A 19,500-nucleotide genomic window follows, 5' to 3' on the forward strand; every position below is an offset into this window, starting at 1 on the left:
AAGAAGAAAAACTAGCGAGGGGACCCAGGGCGCACATCCTATCTGGTCCCAATACGAAAGACTCCCCCGCCGGGAGTCTGCTGGTACCAGGCGCTGCTGGCAGAGGCCACACGAGGACCGAGGGGCCATGGGCCCTGCACACCCAAGAAAGTGGGCCAGGGTCCCTCCAAACGCAAGTGAGGAAACCATCACGGAGAATGGGCCTGGCCGCGGCCCAGAAGCCAGCTACAAGCCTGTGCACGGTGCTGCGGTGCCGCGGTGCTACGGGAGCGGACATTCGCACGGGGAATGACCCGGCTCGGCAGCAAAGGAGCAGCCAGAAACCCGGTGTGGGTGAGTCTCACTCTCCGTGCCGCGAGCAGGACCCTGGACATGGAAAGACGAAACCCCAGGAGGGGCCCGGCTGACTCATGCAAGCCAAGGAGGGTAAGTCTGGGGAGACGGCCACGCTCCCTGTCCTGACGGGGCGCTGGTGACACAGGGGGAACCCTGGCCACTGTTCACAACCTGCACGCTCTGCAGCACCCACTGTGTTACAGGGATCCGTGCTCTAGAGAGCCGATTCGGGGGGAAGGGAAGGTTGGCTTCCTCCCCCACCCGGCCTCTCTACACCGAGTTTTCCCACAGATGAGGCTTTCAGCGCAGGACCAGGCTCCCCTGCGGCTCCTCCCCCAGGACCAGCCCTATCCCTAGGACCGGGTCTTCCCCCAGGACCTCCCCTACAAACTCCTCCCCCCGAACCAGCCCCCATCTGCCGGCTGCTCCCCTAGGACCACCTGCACCTGCCAGATCATCCCACAAGACCAGCCCCCACTTGCCGGCTCCTCCCCTAGGTCCTCCCTCCCCTGCCGGACCCTCCCCCAGATCCTCCCGCCCCTGCCGGCTCCTCCCCCAGGGCCTCCCTCACCTGCCGGCTCCTCCCCCAGGGCCTCCCTCACCTGCCGGCTCCTCCCCCAGGTCCTCCCTCCCCTGGTGGCTCCTCCCCCAGGACCTCCCTCACCTGGCGGCTCCTCCCCCAGGTCCTCCCTCACCTGCCGCCTCCTCCCCAAGGACTTCCCTCACCTGGCTCCTCCCCCAGGTCCTCCCTCATCTGGCGGCTCCTCCCCCAGGACCTCCTGCACCTGGTGGCTCCTCCCCCAGGACCTCCCTCACCTGGCGGCTCCTTGCCTTCTATGATGTCTAGAGGCTGCTCAGGTTTTGATGCTTTGGGTTTTCTTCCCCTTCGAGGCTTTTTCTTCTGCTCTTTGGTGGCACTGACACTCTTGGGAACTACAGGAGGCTCCCCCCGGGGCACATCTGGTTCCTTCTCAGGCGCTGCTTCGTGCTGGTTGGCCGGGGGCAGGCTCTTGGCTTGTTCCAAGTGACCCAACAGGTGTTCTGCAGGGAAGGGAAGCAAATGCCCAAGGACAGTGAGGCAGCCGGTCCCGAAGGCTGCTCCCTGCCCCCATTTTTGTTTTTACCTTCATCTGCTGAGAGTGTGCCCTTTCGTAGGCAAATAAAAATTTATTTCTGCTGCTTTTGAAAATATAAGCGTTTTCACTGCACCAAACAGGACTACTATTTTAAAAGGTAAATTAGGCGATGAAGCCAGGGCAAGTTCCCCAGGCACATGGTTTTACAGAAAGTACAAGCGCACACACAAGTATGTGCAAGGAAGACACAGAAGCTGTCCCGGCACAGCACCGTGGCCCTCTCTGGACGGGGCACTACAGGCCATGCCCCTTTCCTTCCCTACACTCATGGTTTCCAGCGTTTATGATGAAGTCACACTACACTCACTCAGGAACGGAGCCTCTGAAGAGAAACTCTGAGAAATACTCAACTCATGATAAATGAATTTATCTAAAAAACGCTGCACAAAAGCAAAAATTCTTTGCTTTGTTTTCAAGTCAAGAAAGCCCTCCAAGATCTCCCAAGAAAAGACCACAGAACCCCAGGAGGCAGGCAGGGGTGGGTACAGAGCTAAGAGCAGACAGGCTCCCCTCAATGAAGGCCCAGACCGGCTGGACCTCAGCTCACGGGCAAGGTGGGGGGAATGACCCACGAGACGGGGGGACCGACCCGGAACTGACAGACGGCGCCTGAGCACACATTCGGGCCGGGGACCGGACTCTGCCCCCCACCACAGCCCAGGCCTCCAGCATGAAGGGGCTGTGACTTCTGTTGGTTCCACACGTGGGACCGTCAAGCTGGACAAGTGCCCTCGAGGAGCTGGGTCCAGGGAGGGAAAGAAAATGAAAAAGCAAACACATGTTTGCAAACAGAACATGACGTGCGTCACAGGAAGGGCTCGGCAGGTCGGCCACACAGCAGAACACGCCGGTGACAAGCCCGCCCGGCTGAACACATGGGAAAGACAGGAGCCAGCACAGAGCCTGAGGGCAAGAGGACGAGAGCCCTGGTGCCAGGCCTGCGGGAGCCTCGTTCCAGGCCAGGGGTCCCCGCACGAGCTGCCGGAGGGCCTGGGGCACTCCCGTGCGTGTGGCTCTGGGGACGCGGGTGGGGTCTATGCAGCGGCCCAGGAGGGAGCTGCTCACACAAGGCCAGGGAACATCCTCCTGGCTGGCCATGGAGGCCACCTGTCCAGAAGGACAGGGAAGCGACAGCGACCCCCGGAGCCAGCCCTGCCCTAACGCCCCGGCACACCCCGCCCCGGCCGTAGGCTCACCGTTCAGCAGCTGCAGCTCCGGGAAGCTGGCGGAACACACTTTGCACACCCACTGGCTGGGCTCGGACTCCACCGCGGCGCTGCTCTCCGGCGTGCCTGCAGCTCACAGGAGCGGAGGGAAGGGTGATGCACAGGGCGCGACCCCGAAGCCCGCGCCCCAAGGACGCGCCTGTCCACCCGGGCCGGTGCCATCCAGGCGGGAAGCACAGCTCCCCTCTCAGCCCCGCTCCAGGGGCTTCACACGCGGACGCCTTCGGTCCCCAGGGACTCCCCCGTTTGACGGGCAAGGAAACTGAACACAGACAGGTGGCGTTGGAGCAGCCCCGCTGCGGGGTCTGTCCCAGTCAGGGGAACGCGACTCCCTCCCTCCCTCCCTCCCTCCCAAAGCAGGGCCGGTGGGAAGGACGCATCCCTTCCCAGGACTTCGAGAAGAAAACACCCTACGGAGCAGAATGAATTCCTCAGTCTCTCTCTGGCTTGTACGAGAGACCGGCCCTCAGGGGGCCCTGGGCCTGGTGTGGTCGCAGCTCCCGGCCAGTGTCATCCCCAGAACTTTCTGGGATGACACGATGGCCCTGAACACTCAGGCTGTCTGGGGTGGCAACCACTTGTGGCCAGTGTACCCAAGGAGCCAAGATTTACATTCTGTTTACTTTGCTTTCGAATTTAAGTGGGGACCCCAGGCAGGCGGCCTCTGTGACGGCCCTCAGTCCCCCTTCCTCACGCCCCAAAGACAAGTGGCAGGGTTCCTGGGATGGGGGAGATACAGGCTGTGCAGAGGGGAACGGCAGCCTCCTTTCCCAAAAATACTATTATGGCTCCCGTGGGACCTAAAAACTGGGGACATTCTCAACGTGCCTCCGGTCATGACCTCCTGGCCCAGCCCCATCTCTCCAGGCCCCGTCGGGTGGCCCCACGTGCGCTCGCCACCGCTCCCACCCAACCACCGCATGGCTGGTGCTGACACTCACGACCATCACCCAACACTTTGGGGGACACTCATTCCGCAAACTCCTGGATTCTTAAAAAAATCACCCAGAGTCACAGCTGTGCATGTGTTCCAAGCAGGGACCAAGCACGCCTCTTTCTGTGTCCACAACTAACAGCAAGTTTGCAAAGACACGAAGGGAAAGACGCAGGGCACCCCCAGAACTGCCTGTGTCCATCTCCTGAGTCCTCCTCAGCCGATAAGGGGAAAATTTGTGATGGGAATTGCCCAGCCAGTCCTCTGCTCTCCCTTGCCCCCAGCGAGTCCACCGCCTGAAGACCGTCTGCACGAGATCAGGGAGGAACCGGAGCCAGAGCCGAATTCCCGCTTCTCCCGCACCTTCTCAAGCAGACGTGGCTCGACAGAGGGGAGGAGACACTCGCACGTGAAGGGTTCAGGCAGGGATGACGAGGGGGTTAGCTGGAAGGACACCGGTGAATGCGGGCCACTTCCCCTGGTCCCAAGGGGCTGCCATGTTCCAGCAGGATGGTCCCCACCCCCGCAAGTGGGATTCACACTAACAGGACGCAAGAAGCCCTTCTCCTCAACCGGGCTCCGAGGCCAGTCAGGAGGGCCAGCGAGTCGTGACCCGTCCCCGCATCAAGGGAAGAACTCCCCTTTTCCAAAAATTGTCGCTAGAAGATCAGAATTTTTAAGAACAAAAACGAGCCGACCATCAGAAGACGGTTCTTGACGGCCCGTCACCTGAACATTCGACACGAGAGACGCATCAAAGTGACAGTAACGCCACAAGGCCCCAGGAGAAGCCACAGACGGAGCCACGGGAGCGTGGATACTTGGGGTGGGACAGTGAGTTCCAAGTCCGCCCGGAAACAAAACCAAGAGAAGGGTCCACAGAGCGAGACCTCGTCTGCGGGGAAACGCGGGGCTTTCCTGGAGACCAGGAGGGACACAGCTCAGCCGCAGGGACAGAAGGCAGCCTGCGGGGCGCTGAGCGCAAAGCCACACTAGGGAACCGTGAGAACCTTCGGGCCGAGGAGATGTTCTCTCTCAGCTGTGGTGCGGCTGAAACCACCAGACGCCTCTGTCGAAACTAAGTGGCAAGCCGAGAACTGCCGAGTCTTCTCGGGCACAAACTGTACGTCAACTGTGCCGATTTTTTAAAAATACCGTAAAACACTAGTCAAAAAGGCCAAGAGTCATTCAAAGGGTGATTGAAAATCGTTTTCCAAATGTAATAGATGTGTGTGCGTTTTATCCTTCTCATCCGAGAAGTAGTTTTGAAAATCGGACGACATCCGAGGAGAGCCGCCGACCTGAGGCCTCGCCCGCCCATGCAGACCAGGCGTCCCGGCTCCCTCCTGCGGGTCGGCAGGCCTGTGTGTGCACAGAAAGGAAACCAACTTTAATGTCAAACCAAGAAAAAAGGTGAAAAGTCAGTCTCCTACCCGGAAAAAAACAGGAGAAGTTATTTTTTTTAAGGATGTGTCTGTTCCTCCAACTCGGCTATGTTGAGAAGTTGGGTCTGCCATCTGCAAACTGATATCTAGATTTCTAGAACAAAGATGTATTTTGAAGCAAATGGGAAAAAGAGACAGAATGAAATGAAGGCGTCTCCCCAGTTCTGATGCTCACCAAGAAAGACTCTGAGTAACTTATGGGAAGACAGCTCCTTGTCCGCTGGCCCCCAGAATGATTCTTCTAGAATGTGGTGGTGCTCGCTAAGGCCCCTTACCTTGCTCTGCCCCTCTGCCACGGGGCACAGCGCACACTGATGGTCCCCAAAGGGCCCCTCCCTCTGTTCCACTGCGGGGGTCCCAAGGGCGTGCAGGCCAGAGGGCCGGTTGCTGGGAAGGAGAGGTTAAGCCCCCTCCCCCGACCTCCTGGAGCTGGGTACTCAGAGTCACAGAGATGACCAGCTCTCTGGCTCGCCCAGGCCCTTCTTCGCAGGTCTCGGCCCCTCCTCCAGTGTCCAAGATGCGGGCGTGGTGGGCTCCCATAAAAATGCTTCAGCCGCGTGAGCCCCCAATACTGCTCGGCAGGGCCCCAGCTACTCAGGGCGGGCATGGCTGGAGCAGGGTTCCAGAGGCTCCGTTGGGCCAGGAGGGGGCCCCTGGGAGGGGGTGGCAGGGCTTTGGGAGGGGGCTGGGCGGGAGAACAGAGCAGTGGAGGCCGGGCGCGGCGTGGTGGCCGACGTCACGTGTCCTCTGGGGAGTTCCCAGCACCACCCGAGCCAAACCATCATTCAGCAGGTGTAAGAAGTGAAGAACCCCAGTAGCACACCAGTCAACAGTAGTCGAGAACTTCTACTACCTTTCTACGAGCTACTTTTTTGCCATTTCCCCCAAAAGAGAGTGAACAACCATGAAAAGTTATTTCTATCGCTTATTTGCTTTCCTGATTCAATACTCATTTAGGGCGACTGTGCCTTCCAGCGGATGGGGATGTCATGGCCCACCGTACGCCGTGTTCTCAGAAGGAACACACAGAGATCGAAGGACAGACAGCTCAGGGCTCCCCAGGACGGTGCCTGTGGGAAAACGAGGAGGCAGCAGTCTGGGTCGACACAGCCCAGACTAATTCCATTAGAATCTCCCTTGCAAATGCAGCTCTGGCTTAGAGAGCTCTCCCGGAGGGGAAAGCAAGCAGAACCCCAGCTCTGGGAGGGGGCGGCAACCTTGCCCGGAATGTGACCTGAGAGTCGTGACGGGGAAGACATCGTGCAGGACACAGCAGACAAGGTCAGCCTCTAATAACACAAACCCGACATGCAGCTGGCTGGGCCCGGGGCCCGGGACGCGCACATCAGCTGCTGAGGCCGGAAAGAATCCGGAACTCGAGAAAGCCAGATCGGGACGATCCTGGAGCGCCTGCATGGCCCCGGTGAGCCCGGCCGCACCACCCGGCCTCACCGCACTCCGAGGGGACGCCTGGCCCAGCGGGACATGTCAGTGCCTCCCCGGGGCCAAGTCAGGCACCTGGTTTCAGCAAATCCTAAAGGGTGGGCTTGGGAGCGGCCGGGTGAAAAGCTGTGGGTCTCTCCAAACGCTTCCTGTGACCTTCACCCCCACAATAAAGTCCACCCCGTAACACTCCCAGACTTACTCTGCAAATATCTCTGTGAAGGCGGCAAGCCCTCCACAACACCAGAGCCGGCCTGCAGGCCATCTGGCCATCAGCTCCCACCGACGTTCCCCAAGGGCACCCTCAGTGGCTCTACACTCCCCCCACGGCCACCCAGCCCGTAGTGCGCGGAAGAGCGGCCCCCGGGATTCACATCCACCCGCAGCCTCTGGATGGGACCTCGGCAGACGTCATTAGGAGAAGGTCATACCGGAGTAGAGCGGACCCGAAATCCAGCGACCGCTGTCCCTCCAAGAGAGCACAGAGACCCGGAGAGAAGGCCACGCGAGAGCAGGGGCAGGGATCGGATGTCATCTACCAGCCACGGAACGCCACGGGCTGCTGGCCACACCCGAAGCCGTGAGAGGCCTCCAGAAGGAACCAGCTCGGCCAACACCGGGTCCTGGCCTTCAGGCTCTGGGGGTGTGAGGCAGCCCCCTCGTCTGGTCTGAGCCTGCTTAAGGTCTGCTTGGTGTGCGCGGCCTCGCGGACGCCTCTTGTCACACGCCGGCACCGGCGAAACTAGGGGGGCTCCAGGGGAGCAGGTCACAAAGTCACAACCACACATGACACACCGGAGCCTCACAAACACGTCAAGACCCGCTTTGTAGCCTATCGTGATCGTAGGAGAAAGGAAACCGTCTTCTTGTCAGGATCCCGCAGCGCGGGGGGCGGTCAGAGGACGAGGGTCGCGTCTCCCCAGAGCAAGTCCCTGGGGGAACAACAGGGCGTCTTCCCGGGGCGGCATCAGACAAGGACGGGAATGGGGGGCATCGCGGCCACAGACGTGGAGCGGCAAGACGTAGCCTCAGGCTGTGCACAGAGCCTCGTGACCGGGCAGGGGGTCTGAAGCGCCACGGCCCCACACTGTGCTGCCCCACACCCCGGGGCGGCAGGACACACAGTCTGCGTTGCTTTTCCAACGGGAATGCTGGATTTAGGCAAATCACACACATGGTCTTCGCCCAGTCTTTCCTGGAACACGTACGCACACGCACGCACACACACGCACATGCACACGTGAGCACACGTGCACGCACCCCCACACCCTTGCACACTCCCCCAGTCCTGGAAGAGACTGAACCCGACCCCTACATCTCCAGCACCGTGACTCAGGGCGGGTTCCCCAGCCTCTCTGCGCTCCATCTCCTCTGCCCGAGACACAGCGGATCACCACCCCCGACCTCGCAGGACAGTGGGCGGGGAGGGGTCACCACACCCAGAGCCCGAGGGCGGGGCTGTGGATCAGCCTGTCGAGCTCCAGCACCCGATTTCCTGGCCGGCGTCCGGCTCAGGGGCGAGCCCTGACACTGAACAAGCAATGGCAGAGCCAGGCCCGTGGGGTCAAGAGCAGCCCGTCCCGCCCGACACAGCACCGGCTCGCCAGCACAGCTGCCCCCCTCCCCGCTGCCAGGTGGCCGGGCCGCGCGTACCGTGGGCCCCGGGGCAGGCCTGCTTCAGCATGGGCTTGTCCATCTTCTTGGCGTAGAAGGCGGCGTACCACACGCGCAGCTCGGCACCCGGCGGGATGTCCCGCGACGTGGTGAAGTAGACGTCGTTGCCGTGCTGGAAGGCCGTCAGGTTCTGGTGCTCGGGCCCCACCGCCGGCCGCACCAGCATCATCCAGTTGCAGTCGTCCTCGTTGGAGGTGTCGAAGCACACGGGGTGCCCGTCCTTCTGGAACACCTGAGCGGGGGCACGGCCGCCAAGGGGCCAAGGAAGGAGCCGGTTACCCACCCATCAGCGGGGCGGCATGTGTGCTGGGAGTGGGGGTAGCCAGTCCAGACAGGGCCGTGTCGCAGGGCAGGTCAAGCTCCACAGAACCTGCTTCCGGGCTCATCGGGGCCCCTCAGTTCTGTGCGCAGCCCAGGTGGGAACTGGAACACCTCAGGCCTAGTCCTGGTCCAGGTCCAGAGGCTGGACGCTCAGGGTCTAATCAGGTTCTGAGTGGGCGTAGTGACACCTGCTCCAGGCATCACTGGGACACCGGAGCGCCCCCCCGCCCCAGGCGGGCACTGGGACACCTGCTCGCACAGGCGTGTCCACCGACGCCCGTCAGTCCCGACAGGCTGCGCCCTCGCCTGTGACACCATCCTGCAGTCTGAGTGCCTGGCGGGTGGCAACAACGGAGAACCTTCCGTATTCTGAAGGTCACCAAGGAGTAGAGGACGGTCTGGCCCTCTTTTCTGATGCCATCACTGCTTCCTTGCTCTCCCCTCTCCCAAGCTTTTCCTGTAGGGGCTCCCCACCGCTAAGGAGCTAGGGGCCCCCTCTGAGGACGGAGCCCTCGGAGACTGAGGGGGCCTCCGGGTGCCCAGGGCCCCAGCCGGTGTGGGCACACGCTCCAGTGAGCCTCCGTCCTCGCTGCGGTGGGAAGAGAGCCGCCCCCCGCCCCAACACACAGGTGCTCGTGTCTGAGGCCACGTCAAAAACTGTGTCAGACACAGAACTTGAGCCCCGAGTCACAGAAGGAAGCCAAAATGGGCACAGAGGACTTTTTCAAGGGAGCCTCAGCCCAACCACGTGCCCACAGCAACTATGTGTGCCCAAGGGCCCCGGGGCCCGCGAAGGACAGCAGCCGATGGCCCTGGTGGGGCTTGGCCTCCAGCATCTTTACTCCTTTATATAAAACAGCCTTTTTTTTTTTCATTCCCCTTGTTGGGAAACAAGTCAAATACCTTTCCTTTCTCCCCATTTTGCTGAGTTCTGCCCTATGAGCTCAACTTTTCCAAGAACCGCCAGGAACCCGGGGCTACCCATCTCACACCTGTCCTGACCCCGCGGGTCTCTGCTGAGGGCCTCTAGGCAAAGCTCGCTTTGTGGGTCCCCGAGGCAAGACCGGCACCCTGGTCCTCCCTGCTCACGTCAGACGTTTCTGGAGGCGCATGTGGATGGAGCACGTGCTTGGGCTGGGGACAGACCCCGAATATCTGGCCTCATGGCACGTCCACATACCTTCCTCCGAGAACTTAAAGCCTTGCCTGCAACTGACATCCATTCCGTTTTGTTGCATTTCTTTCCTTGGTCTGATGCACTTTTTGGAGCCACTAAACCCTGCACCGTGTCCTATCGCCGGCTGAACGAAACCCCTTCCTTTCGAAAGAGCTCCGCCAAGTCCCCATGGCTCCGCGAAGCGCGGAAAGCAGCGCCCGGGGCTGCACGCCAGCGCAGGTCGTAAGAGAAGCGAGGACAGCCTGGCGGGTCTACGTTCCCCATCCCCCCTCCAGGGGCCGGCAAAGCTGAAAAGTTCAAAATACTAGCTCCGGGCTGATGCCTTGGGATAGAAAAGCAAACAGGGATAAAGGAGAACCACAGCCGACCCCGGATCTTTGAAGCCGCGGAAGACACCATCTATCAGCGGAAGGCGCGGCTCCCCTCGCTGGGGTGAGGGCAGGTCCTGCCCATCCCCTCCCAATGCTGGCCCTGGCCCGTACCTTCAGGGGAAACGCGGATTCCTTCTCCCATTTGGCCACTCTCCTCGACTCGAACGGACCAAACTGTGTTCTCTTGACGAGCTGAGTCACGGCAAACACTCCTTCGGCCCCGTCTTCCAGCCGCCGGATCTCCAGGTTGGAAGGGAGGGATGATCTGGAAATGGAACGGGAGACGCGCAGCCCCTGAGCGCCGCTGACTGAGGACAGCCACTCACCCTGGAGACAGGTTGCTAAGGGGGCCTAGAAGCTCACTGTCGCTGAAATACCATCCTCGAGGGTGAGAAAGAGCTTCCCACTGAGGACAGAGGGGGTGAGGGCCCAGTGGCCTGGGCATATCCAGCTCCTTACCAGCCTGAGCCAAAGAAGACTGGCCCCAGGGCCCTAGCACGACTCACCCAGATCACACGCAGAGGGAAGGGCCATTTACTAAAGGATGTGTTTGACATCCCCACCCAGGAGACATCGCAGGTGTGGGGCGCGACAGGCCAGTGGACATGAACGGGACTGAGCTCTCACCCCCAGAGCCGCAGAGCCCAGAAAGGGGGGTGGGGCTCCATGAAGAGAAGCCGCGTTCAAAGCACCATGAGAAAGGGAAAAGGGCCACAGCATTCCCGGGGGCAGAAAAGGGTTTCCAGCTAGGCTGAACGGGCCAGTCCATTTACCTAAATGCTGAGTGTCGAGGACGGGGCACTGGAAGTGGAAGGCCCACGGCTGGAACCCCGGCATGACCCAAGGCTTGGGCAAGCCCGACCCACGTCCATGAGTGGGTCAGACACCAGGGGGCCTGGGGCGCAACCCCCCCCCCCCCAGGGCTGAGCGGAAGGGCTCCTGCCACAGGACCCATAGCTGCCACCATGGGCAACCGGCAGCCAGTGGAGGTTTTGGGGGGAGCTGACGAGATCTCTACTTCAGGCAAAAACAGTCACGTGAGAAGCTAAGTCACCCTGAGAAAAAGGCACTAAATAAAGAGGCTGGGAAAACCAGCCGGGAAGCTTCTAGAAAGAGCACAAAGATAGTAACGGCGCCACCATGTGGCAGGTGCTGTGCATAACACAATACTGAGCACAACTGTGCGGGGGGCCGGGGGGCGGGGGGGAACAGGCTGCTCTCCCCACTCCGCGCGCCAGGCAGCGGAGGGACGGGACACAGACCGCCTCGCCCCTGTCCCAAAAGCTGACCACGTGGCTGACCCAGGCTGCGGACGGACCGTCCCTCAGAGGCCTGGCCACGGCCCCCCAGGCGCCCCGGCCCCCCAGGCGCCCAGAACGGGAACGGCAGAGCTACCCAGCCTCCTCGTTACAACTGCTGGTGCTTCTCCAGGACCTGGGACGGCTTGGCCTGGCGACCCGTGCTCACTGCCCCGGGTCCCACGCAGCCCGCAGCGGGCATCTGCTGGATGGCAGGCCCGGGTTCCGGCCACGGGGAAAACCGAACAAGCAGACCGGCAGCCTTGGCCTATGGGCTCCTCCACGGCTGCCGTGCTCGGCCCCTAGGAGCCCTGAACTGGAACGAGACACTCCCTGTGACCCTTCAGCACGTGTCCCGGCTCATCCTGGCGGCAGGCTGCCCCGTCCACCGTGGGACAGACTCACGGACGCCCTCCGCACCCTGAGGACCGGCGTGCTCCAAGTCCTCCTTCTCTGTTTGCAGTTTCCTACTGTGATGGCACGACTTATAAAAAACATGCACTTGCTCACTCCGATGACGAAATGCATTGCCCAGACCGTAAGTGCTCGGTCCGCAGTTGCTGAAAACCCATCAGAGCCATAAAGGCGAAACGGGTGTCTTGTCACTAACAAAGGCGACGTGTAGACCCTACTGGGAGAACCAGCCACCTGGGTAGAGGGTGGAAATTTCCAATCCCGTCCCGACGCCCACAGCCGGGGCAGGAGAGGGGCTGGAGGCTGGGTCAGCCAACCGCCGACTCAGTCGGTCATGCCTCCATAATGAAGGCTCCTTAATGCCCAGAAGGACCGGGTAGGGAGCTTCTCAGCTGGTGAACATGTGGAGGTGTGGGGCGAGGGGTGCAGGGGGAGGGCAGGGAAGCGCCTTGCCCTTTCCTGGGACCTCACTCTTCACGTCAGTCCTGGGGGTGTCTGAGTCATGTGTGGGGAACCCCCATGTGGGAAGTGGGCCAGGGGCTCTAAAAGACCTCCCCTTCCTGCCAATGTAGGGTGCACGTTCAGACAGCCCCGTTGGACGGGAAGGACCAAAACCAGCTCCAGGCAGCCACTCACCGTGCCCTGCTTAACACAAAGGAGTCCTTGACCATGACCACGGGGCCCAGCTCAGGACACTCGGAGTCGTGGTACTGACTGCAGTCCTCACACCCTGCAACAGACGGGAGAGCGTCAGGGGGGACGGAGGGCTGGGAGGGGCCCCCTGGACCTTGCAGGCTCCGTGCCTGATGGGGGTGACCCACAGTGCTCCCCACACACACGGACACGGGGCAGACAGCACGTGGCCCCCCAGGGAAAGACCTCCACCTGCGGCACATTTCAAAGTACGCAGTGACTCCACGCTGAAAACAACAAGATCTTCCCGAGGATACACAAAAACTCACGTATTTAACCTGTTTACCATAAATCTAACTTTTCATAAACCTCCTTGTCAACCCCCGGGGCTTACTGTTCTGAATCCAGGGACCCCACAAAGCGCCCTTTGCCCAGCGTTCTGAGAAAGACGATCCTTTTTAAAACCACAGCCATGCAGCACTGCTCGCGCAATAAACGTGCTTCCTAGAGCCAGACGAGCCGTTCCAGCACAAAAAGCAGCAGCTTTTCTGGCACATGGAAACACGACACGGACGGGGCTTTGCTGGGACGGTGAGCGGTGCGCCCGCGGGTCCCTGAGGACGGGCCGGAGTTACTTACAGATGAACATGATCTCCTCGCTCCCGTCTTCAGCCATTTCGGACGCCTGCCAGGAAACAAGGGTCTGCTGTTAACGTCCAGCTCCTTGCAAAAGCAGTATTTATTTATTTACAAAAGAACTGGGTTTTCTTTTTTTTTTTTAAGGTTTTATTTATTTGAGAGACAGAGAGAGAAAGAGATCAAGAGCAGGGGAGAGGGGCAGAGGGAGAAGCAGACTCCCCGCTGAGCAGGGAGCCGGATGCGGGACTCCGATCCCAGGACCCCGGGGATCACAACTGAGCTGAAAACTGACACTTCCCCAACTGAGCCACCCAGGCGCCCCCCAAAGCAATTTTTTAAAAAGATTTTATTTATTTACTTGACAGAGAGAGACACAGCAAGAGAGGCCACCTGAGCAGGGGGAATGGGAGAGGGAGAAGCAGGCTTCCCGCCAAGCAGGGAGCCTGATGCGGGGCTCGATGCCAGGATCCTAGGATCATGACCTGAGCCGAAGGCAGAGGCTTTAACCCACTGAGCCACCCAGCGCCCCACAAAGCAATTTTTAAAGAGAAGTCCTTTTAAAGGTTCCTCGAGCTCATGCAGGGATGTTACCTGGGGGTCTTAAAGGTACCTAGCAGTGGGGTCCCCTTAACTGTGAGGAGGCTGGGAGCTTTGAGCTGTTTTCTCACCTAAAATAACTTTTTTTTTTTTATTAAAAGCAATTGATTTGAATGTCCCTGGATTAGAAAGTCCTGAAGAACTCAGACTTTCATCTTTTATATGAGCCACCAGTTTCCATCTGTAAAGCAAATATATCACCATTTCTAAAAGCTGGTTTCACGCTGTCACCTCTGGTTCTCTTTCCTCTGTCACTGGACTGTCAGCTCCTCAAGGGAACTCGTGTCTTAGTACGACCTCCGTCTTCCTTCAGCGGCTACCCTAGGCCCGACACCCAGTGCCCATCCACGTCTCCTGGGGACGAGAGCAGCACACGGCGTTGTGGAGGACAGTGCCCTGCTCACCTTGTAAAACTCTGTTTTCTGTTCGTCCCATGAGGCAGAATCCCCACTTACTGGAGGGATGATCTGGACACAGTAATTCTGGGGCCTCGATTCTTTTACCTACAAATGGAAATACAGATGCTTGCCCACATGAGAGACCAGGACTCTGAAAGCTAGAAAACCCCACGGAAACACACTGAAGAGGACACAGATGGAAAGGCACCCCGTGCTCATGGAGTGGAAGAGCAAACATCGGTACAGCATCCGTACCACCCAAAGCAATCTACGGATTCAGTGCCGTCCCTGTTAAAGTACCAACAGCGTTTTTCACAGAACTAGAACAAACGATCCTGAAACGTGTGGATCCACAGAACCCCCAAAGAGTCAAAGCAATTGCGAAATGAAAAACAAAACTTGGGGCGCCTGGGTGGCTCAGTGGGTTAAGCCTCTGCCTTTGGCTCGGGTCATGATCTCAGGGTCCTGGGATCGAGCCCCGCATCAGGCTCTCTGCTCAGCGGGGAGCTGCTTCCCCTCTTCTCTCTCTGCCTGCCTCTCTGCCTGCTTGTGATCTCTGTCTGTCAAATAGATAAATAAATAAATAATCTTAAAAAAAAGGAAAGAAAGAAAGAAAAAAGAAAAACAAAACTGGAGGAATTGCGATCCCAGATCGCAAGATACACTACGGAGCGGTCGCGATCGGAGCAACACAGGACCTGCGCAGAACCAGACGCAGGTCATGGAACGGAACAGAGAACGGAGTGATAAGCCCACAGTTGTACAGTCAACTCATCTTCAACAAAGGAGGCAAGAACAGGCAAGAGGAAGAGGACGGCGTTGTGAAAACTGTCCTCTCATGCAAGAGAATGAAACTGGGCCACTTTCTTACACCAAACACAAAAATAAACTCAAAATGGATGAAAGACCTAAATGGGGGAACCTGACATCATAAAAATTCTGGAAGACAGCCCAGGCAGTACCTTCTCTGACATGGGCCGTGGCGACGGTCTCGTAAAGCAAAGGAAATAGAAGCAAAAATGAACTACTGGGACTACACCAAAATGAAAAGCTTCTGCAAAGCTAGAGAATCAACAAAACCAAAAGGCAACCTACAGAACGGGAGAAGACACTCGCAAATGACCTTTCCAATGAAGGCTTAGCATCCAGAAGAACGGATGTGACTCAACACCCAAAAAACCAAGATGGTCCAATTAAAACACGGGCAGAAGATCTGAACAGACATTCCTCTAAGAGGAGACCCAGACGGCCAAGAGATGTACGGGGAGACGCTCCCCATCACCTCCCACCTGCCAGGACGGCTGAAATCAGCAGCTTGAGAAACGACAGGTGTCGGCGAGGACTCGGAGAAAGGGGAGCCTCGCGCCCTGCCGGTGGGAACGCAAGCTTGGGGCAGCTGCTCTGGAACACAGTACAGAGGGTCCTCAAGCTAGAAGCAGATTTTACAGAATTACCATACGATTCAGTAATTCCACTACTGGGTACTGAACCAAAGAACACAAAACACTAATTCAAAGGAACATGTGCAGTCCAGCTGCGTTATCTACGATAGCCAAGACACGGGGAGAGCCCAAGTGTCCATCAGCTGAGGAGTGGGTGAAGATGTGGTGTATACGTTTATACGTGTGTATCGGCTCAGGTCATGACGTTGGGATCCTGGGATCGAGCCCCGCATCGGGCACAGAGCCCAAGTTTCTCCCTCTCTCTCTCCCTCTGCCTTCCCCCGACCCCTCTTAAAAAAAACAAAAACAAAAACAAAGTGCCAGGATCAACAACCAGGCTGTTTATTTTCCCAAATGCAGCCCAGCACGTTCCTGGAACACCCGTTGAAGCTAGAAGACATCTCATGGGGCCTTAGCAAGTTTCACAAGGGGCTTCCTGGCGGGTGGGTACCACGGCTGTGGTCAAGAGCCAGTCTGGAATGGGGACACCTCGGGTCACTGACCAGGAGGTGGAGAGGGACAAAGAGGCAGAAGACACACGTGGGGAAACCCTCTCTAGCGCGTTGCTGCTGGCCCTGAGGTCTGCCTGCGACTGGACCCTTCCCCCTGCCGGCACTGGCTCCCAGTGGAGGAAATCCTGCAAAGGCAAGAGCAGGGTCTTTTTTTTTTCGAAATTTTTTAGATTAACTGATTTATTTTAGGAGGAGAGGCAGAGACAGAGAGAATCCTCAAGCAGACTCCCTGCTGAGCACGGGCCTGATGAGGGGCTCAATCCCAGGACCCTGAGATGATGACCTGAGCCGAAGTCAGGAGTCGGATGCTTAGCCGACTGAGCCTCCCAGGCACCCCAGGGGCAGGCTCTCCAGAAGCTGCCCAAAGGACACGGGGTCCCTCCAGAATGGGCGAGCGCAGACGAGGGCAACTGCCTCGGGCAGGACTCACAGAAGCCTGGCTTGGCCCACCGAGCCCCGGGGGGCTGCCTCTGTTCCCCACCCCTCCAGGGAGGCAAAGCTGACCATCTCCTGCCCCTTGAGTGTCCCTAGAGAAGTGGCTCCACCAAGCACAAAGCTGGGACGGGAAACCCAGCTGACTCGCTGAGCCACGGCCACAAGAGGAAAACGGGAGCGGGCAGGAAACAACGGGCGTTTAGCCTTTTACCGCCCGTGCTGTCGATATACTGAGACACGCGCATCCCGGGAACGAACGTCCCTCCTTAGTAGCATCCGATCCCCGAGACCCATCCCCTAAAACGGCTCTCTGAAGCCAGGAAAAGAGATCACAGCCACCCCGCACAGCAAGTGAGGCCTGAAGTAAGGGGGCGGCTTGACGTCTGTGCTGGGCTCACAAAATCCCCTTAGTGCTCAGACGGTCCCTCTGCACAGGGACGTCCGTCCTCTGGATGTTCGCGGCACGCAAGAAATCCCAGGATGACGGATTATAGGCTATGTTTTAGGGAAAAGAACCCAAAAGCCCATAAGCGTGAGATGTGGCCATTTGAACCCCCTGTCCTGGGAAAAGTCACCTTAGGCCACTGGTTCTGCGAGGGTGGTCCCCGCACCAGCACCAGCAGCACCTGAGCATTTCTCGGGAATGCAGATTCTCGGGCCCCGTCCCAGACCTGCTATAGCAGACCCTCTGGGACAGGTCCTTGCATGCCGCCCTCATAAACCCCAGGTTGTTCTGCTGAACCCCATGTCTGAGCGCCGCTGCCGACACTCACATCTGTCTAGCACAGCGACAGGAGCCAACGAGCCACGGCTGGGGTCACGGGAGAGTACACCAATAGCCTCGGGGAACCAAATTTCCACGAACGGCAGCTGGGCTCAGACCAGGACCTGGCAGCTGGGAGGCGATGGGGTGAGGGCCATTCCGGACAGACGCTCTCTGTGGGGACTGGAGCTCACGGGCAGGCCCCAGGGATGACTCAACCCTGAAAAGGAAGAGTTCTGGGAGGACCCAGTCCACCCTGACGCTGCCAGTGGTGAAGGGGACAGACCCACAGGTCAGCGGAAGCCGAGAAACAGACCCACGCAGACAGGCTCAGCGGGCTTTCGCGGGGTGTGTAAAAGTAGCTCGTGAAGGAGAGGCGTTGGGGTAAGTGGGCAAGGGGACGGGTCAATGAGCCGTGATGTCACATCTCACACAAAATTAACTCCTAATGGGTCCTAGACTTCAAACATCAGATAGTAACATTTTTTAGAAAAATATAGGAGAAAATCGTTGGGATCTAGGGTAGGCAGTTTTTGGACTTGTCACCACAAGAATCCTCTAGAAACAGAAATCTAATTAGACTTTATCAAAATTCAAAAATTTTGCTCTACAACAGCCACGGTGAGGAGGGCAAGAAGACGGGCTACGGACCGGGAGGCATCTTTGCAAACCACACACCCAAACCTTGAACGTGCAGAGAACTCTCACAACCCAACAGTAAAACACAAACTGGCCAATCAGTAAATGGGCAAAAGACCCGAAAGACATTTCAGCCAAGAAAATATACAAATGACAAGCGCAGGAAAAGGTGGCTACTGCCATCCCCCGCCAGGGAAACGTGGTCAGCACGTCACCGGGACATCGGTGCACTCCCGTCCAAGTAGCACAGGAACATGGCTACACGCCTGGGCACACGCGGGCGGCTGGCGGAGCGGAGACGAGGGTGGTGTCTCTTGTGACCAGCAAGCACTTGGCCTATGACCCCACCATGTACTTGGGGGCGCTTACCCCAGAGAAATGAACACTTGCTCCCACACGAAACCCACACACCTTTTCGGAGCAGCTCTAGTCACAACAGTCCAGGTGGCTGGCACCCAACGGGTGACCCCGGTCCGTGGTCCAGAGGGACCCACACCTGGAAGGCTCATCTCCGCGATGAAAAGGAGTGAACCACTGATACACTTCAGGCTCTGGGTAACTCTCCAGAATGGTGCTAAGAACGCCAATCCCAAAAGGTCACATCCTATCTGACCCCATTTACGTAACCTCCCTGAAATGTCGAGACAGAGATGGGAACTAGAGTCGTGGCTGGAGGGGGTTTGGGAAAGACAGTGGGTGAAGCTGTAAAGGGACAGCAGGGGGCCTCCTGGGGGGGTGGGATGCTCTGTACCTGTGCTGTATCACTGTCACCGTCCTGGACGTGACCCCGCTCTGGAAGCCTGCAGGGTGTCACGGTAGGGACCTGGGCAAAGGGCATGGGGGATCACTGTGCAGTCTTTGCTACGACTGCATGGGAATCTACAGTTACCTCAAAATTGAAAGTTCAATTAAGAAAAGACATGGAGGGGCGCCTGGGTGGCTCAGTGGGTTAAAGCCTCTGCCTTCAGCTCAGGTCATGATCTCAGGGTTCTGGGATCGAGCCCCGCATCGGGCTCTCTGCTCAGCAGGGAGCCTGCCTCCTCCTCCCCCTCTGCCTGCCTCTCTGCCTACTTGTGATCTCTGTCTGTCAAATAAATAAATAAAATCTTTAAAAAAAAAAAAAAGACAAGACAAGACATGGAGGGGAGATCTACAGATTTGAATTGACTTTTTTGAAAAAAAAGATTTTATTTATTTATCTGATAGAAAGTGCACAAGCAGCGGGAGTGGCGGAAGGAGAGAGGGAAGCAGGCCCCCCGCTGAGCAGGGAGCCCTGATGCAGGGCTCGATCCCAGGACCCCCAGATCATGACCTGAGCCGAAGTCAGGAGTTGGACGCTTCGCCGACTGAGCCCCCTGGGAGCCCCACAGAAGCGACTTTAAGCACAGCGTGCGGGTTGGGGCCAGATTCCGATGAAAACAGCATGTGTGGCTGTTGCTGGACAGCTGGAAACCGGAACTCTGGTATCCGAGCACACTGAGGGACCAGCATGAGAGGTTCCCCGTGGGCTGGGATGGCGGTTCCTGTGAGGCTCCTTCTGCAGAGCTGCGGACTGAAACACAAACTCAGTCCTGGGGCCGGAGCCTGCCCCTTCTGCTTCCGTGCACTACCCGTGGGGACTCCCGGACAGGGACACGGGGCAGATCAGCGGGCGATGGGCCCGCGGG

General features: G+C 58.5%; 1 protein-coding gene across 1 annotated transcript in view; it reads right to left on the reverse strand.

Moving 5' to 3' along the window:
* The window catches only part of LOC111155715 (PR/SET domain 15), a 61,282-nt gene that overhangs the window by 27,976 nt on the left and 13,806 nt on the right, over nucleotides 1-19,500 (reverse strand). Inside the window, exons 2-7 of the mRNA XM_022516044.1 lie at nucleotides 13,048-13,093; nucleotides 12,412-12,505; nucleotides 10,175-10,328; nucleotides 8,174-8,426; nucleotides 2,669-2,770; nucleotides 1,153-1,377 (exon numbers count right to left, since the gene is read on the reverse strand). Of these exons, the coding sequence (XP_022371752.1) occupies nucleotides 1,153-1,377; nucleotides 2,669-2,770; nucleotides 8,174-8,426; nucleotides 10,175-10,328; nucleotides 12,412-12,505; nucleotides 13,048-13,093 (874 nt within the window). The remainder of the gene's footprint in view (nucleotides 1-1,152; nucleotides 1,378-2,668; nucleotides 2,771-8,173; nucleotides 8,427-10,174; nucleotides 10,329-12,411; nucleotides 12,506-13,047; nucleotides 13,094-19,500) is intronic.

The sequence above is a fragment of the Enhydra lutris genome, unplaced genomic scaffold (assembly GCF_002288905.1).
Source record: "Enhydra lutris kenyoni isolate GAN:26980312 unplaced genomic scaffold, ASM228890v2 scaffoldscaffold43, whole genome shotgun sequence".
NCBI classification, from domain to species: domain Eukaryota; kingdom Metazoa; phylum Chordata; class Mammalia; order Carnivora; family Mustelidae; genus Enhydra; species Enhydra lutris.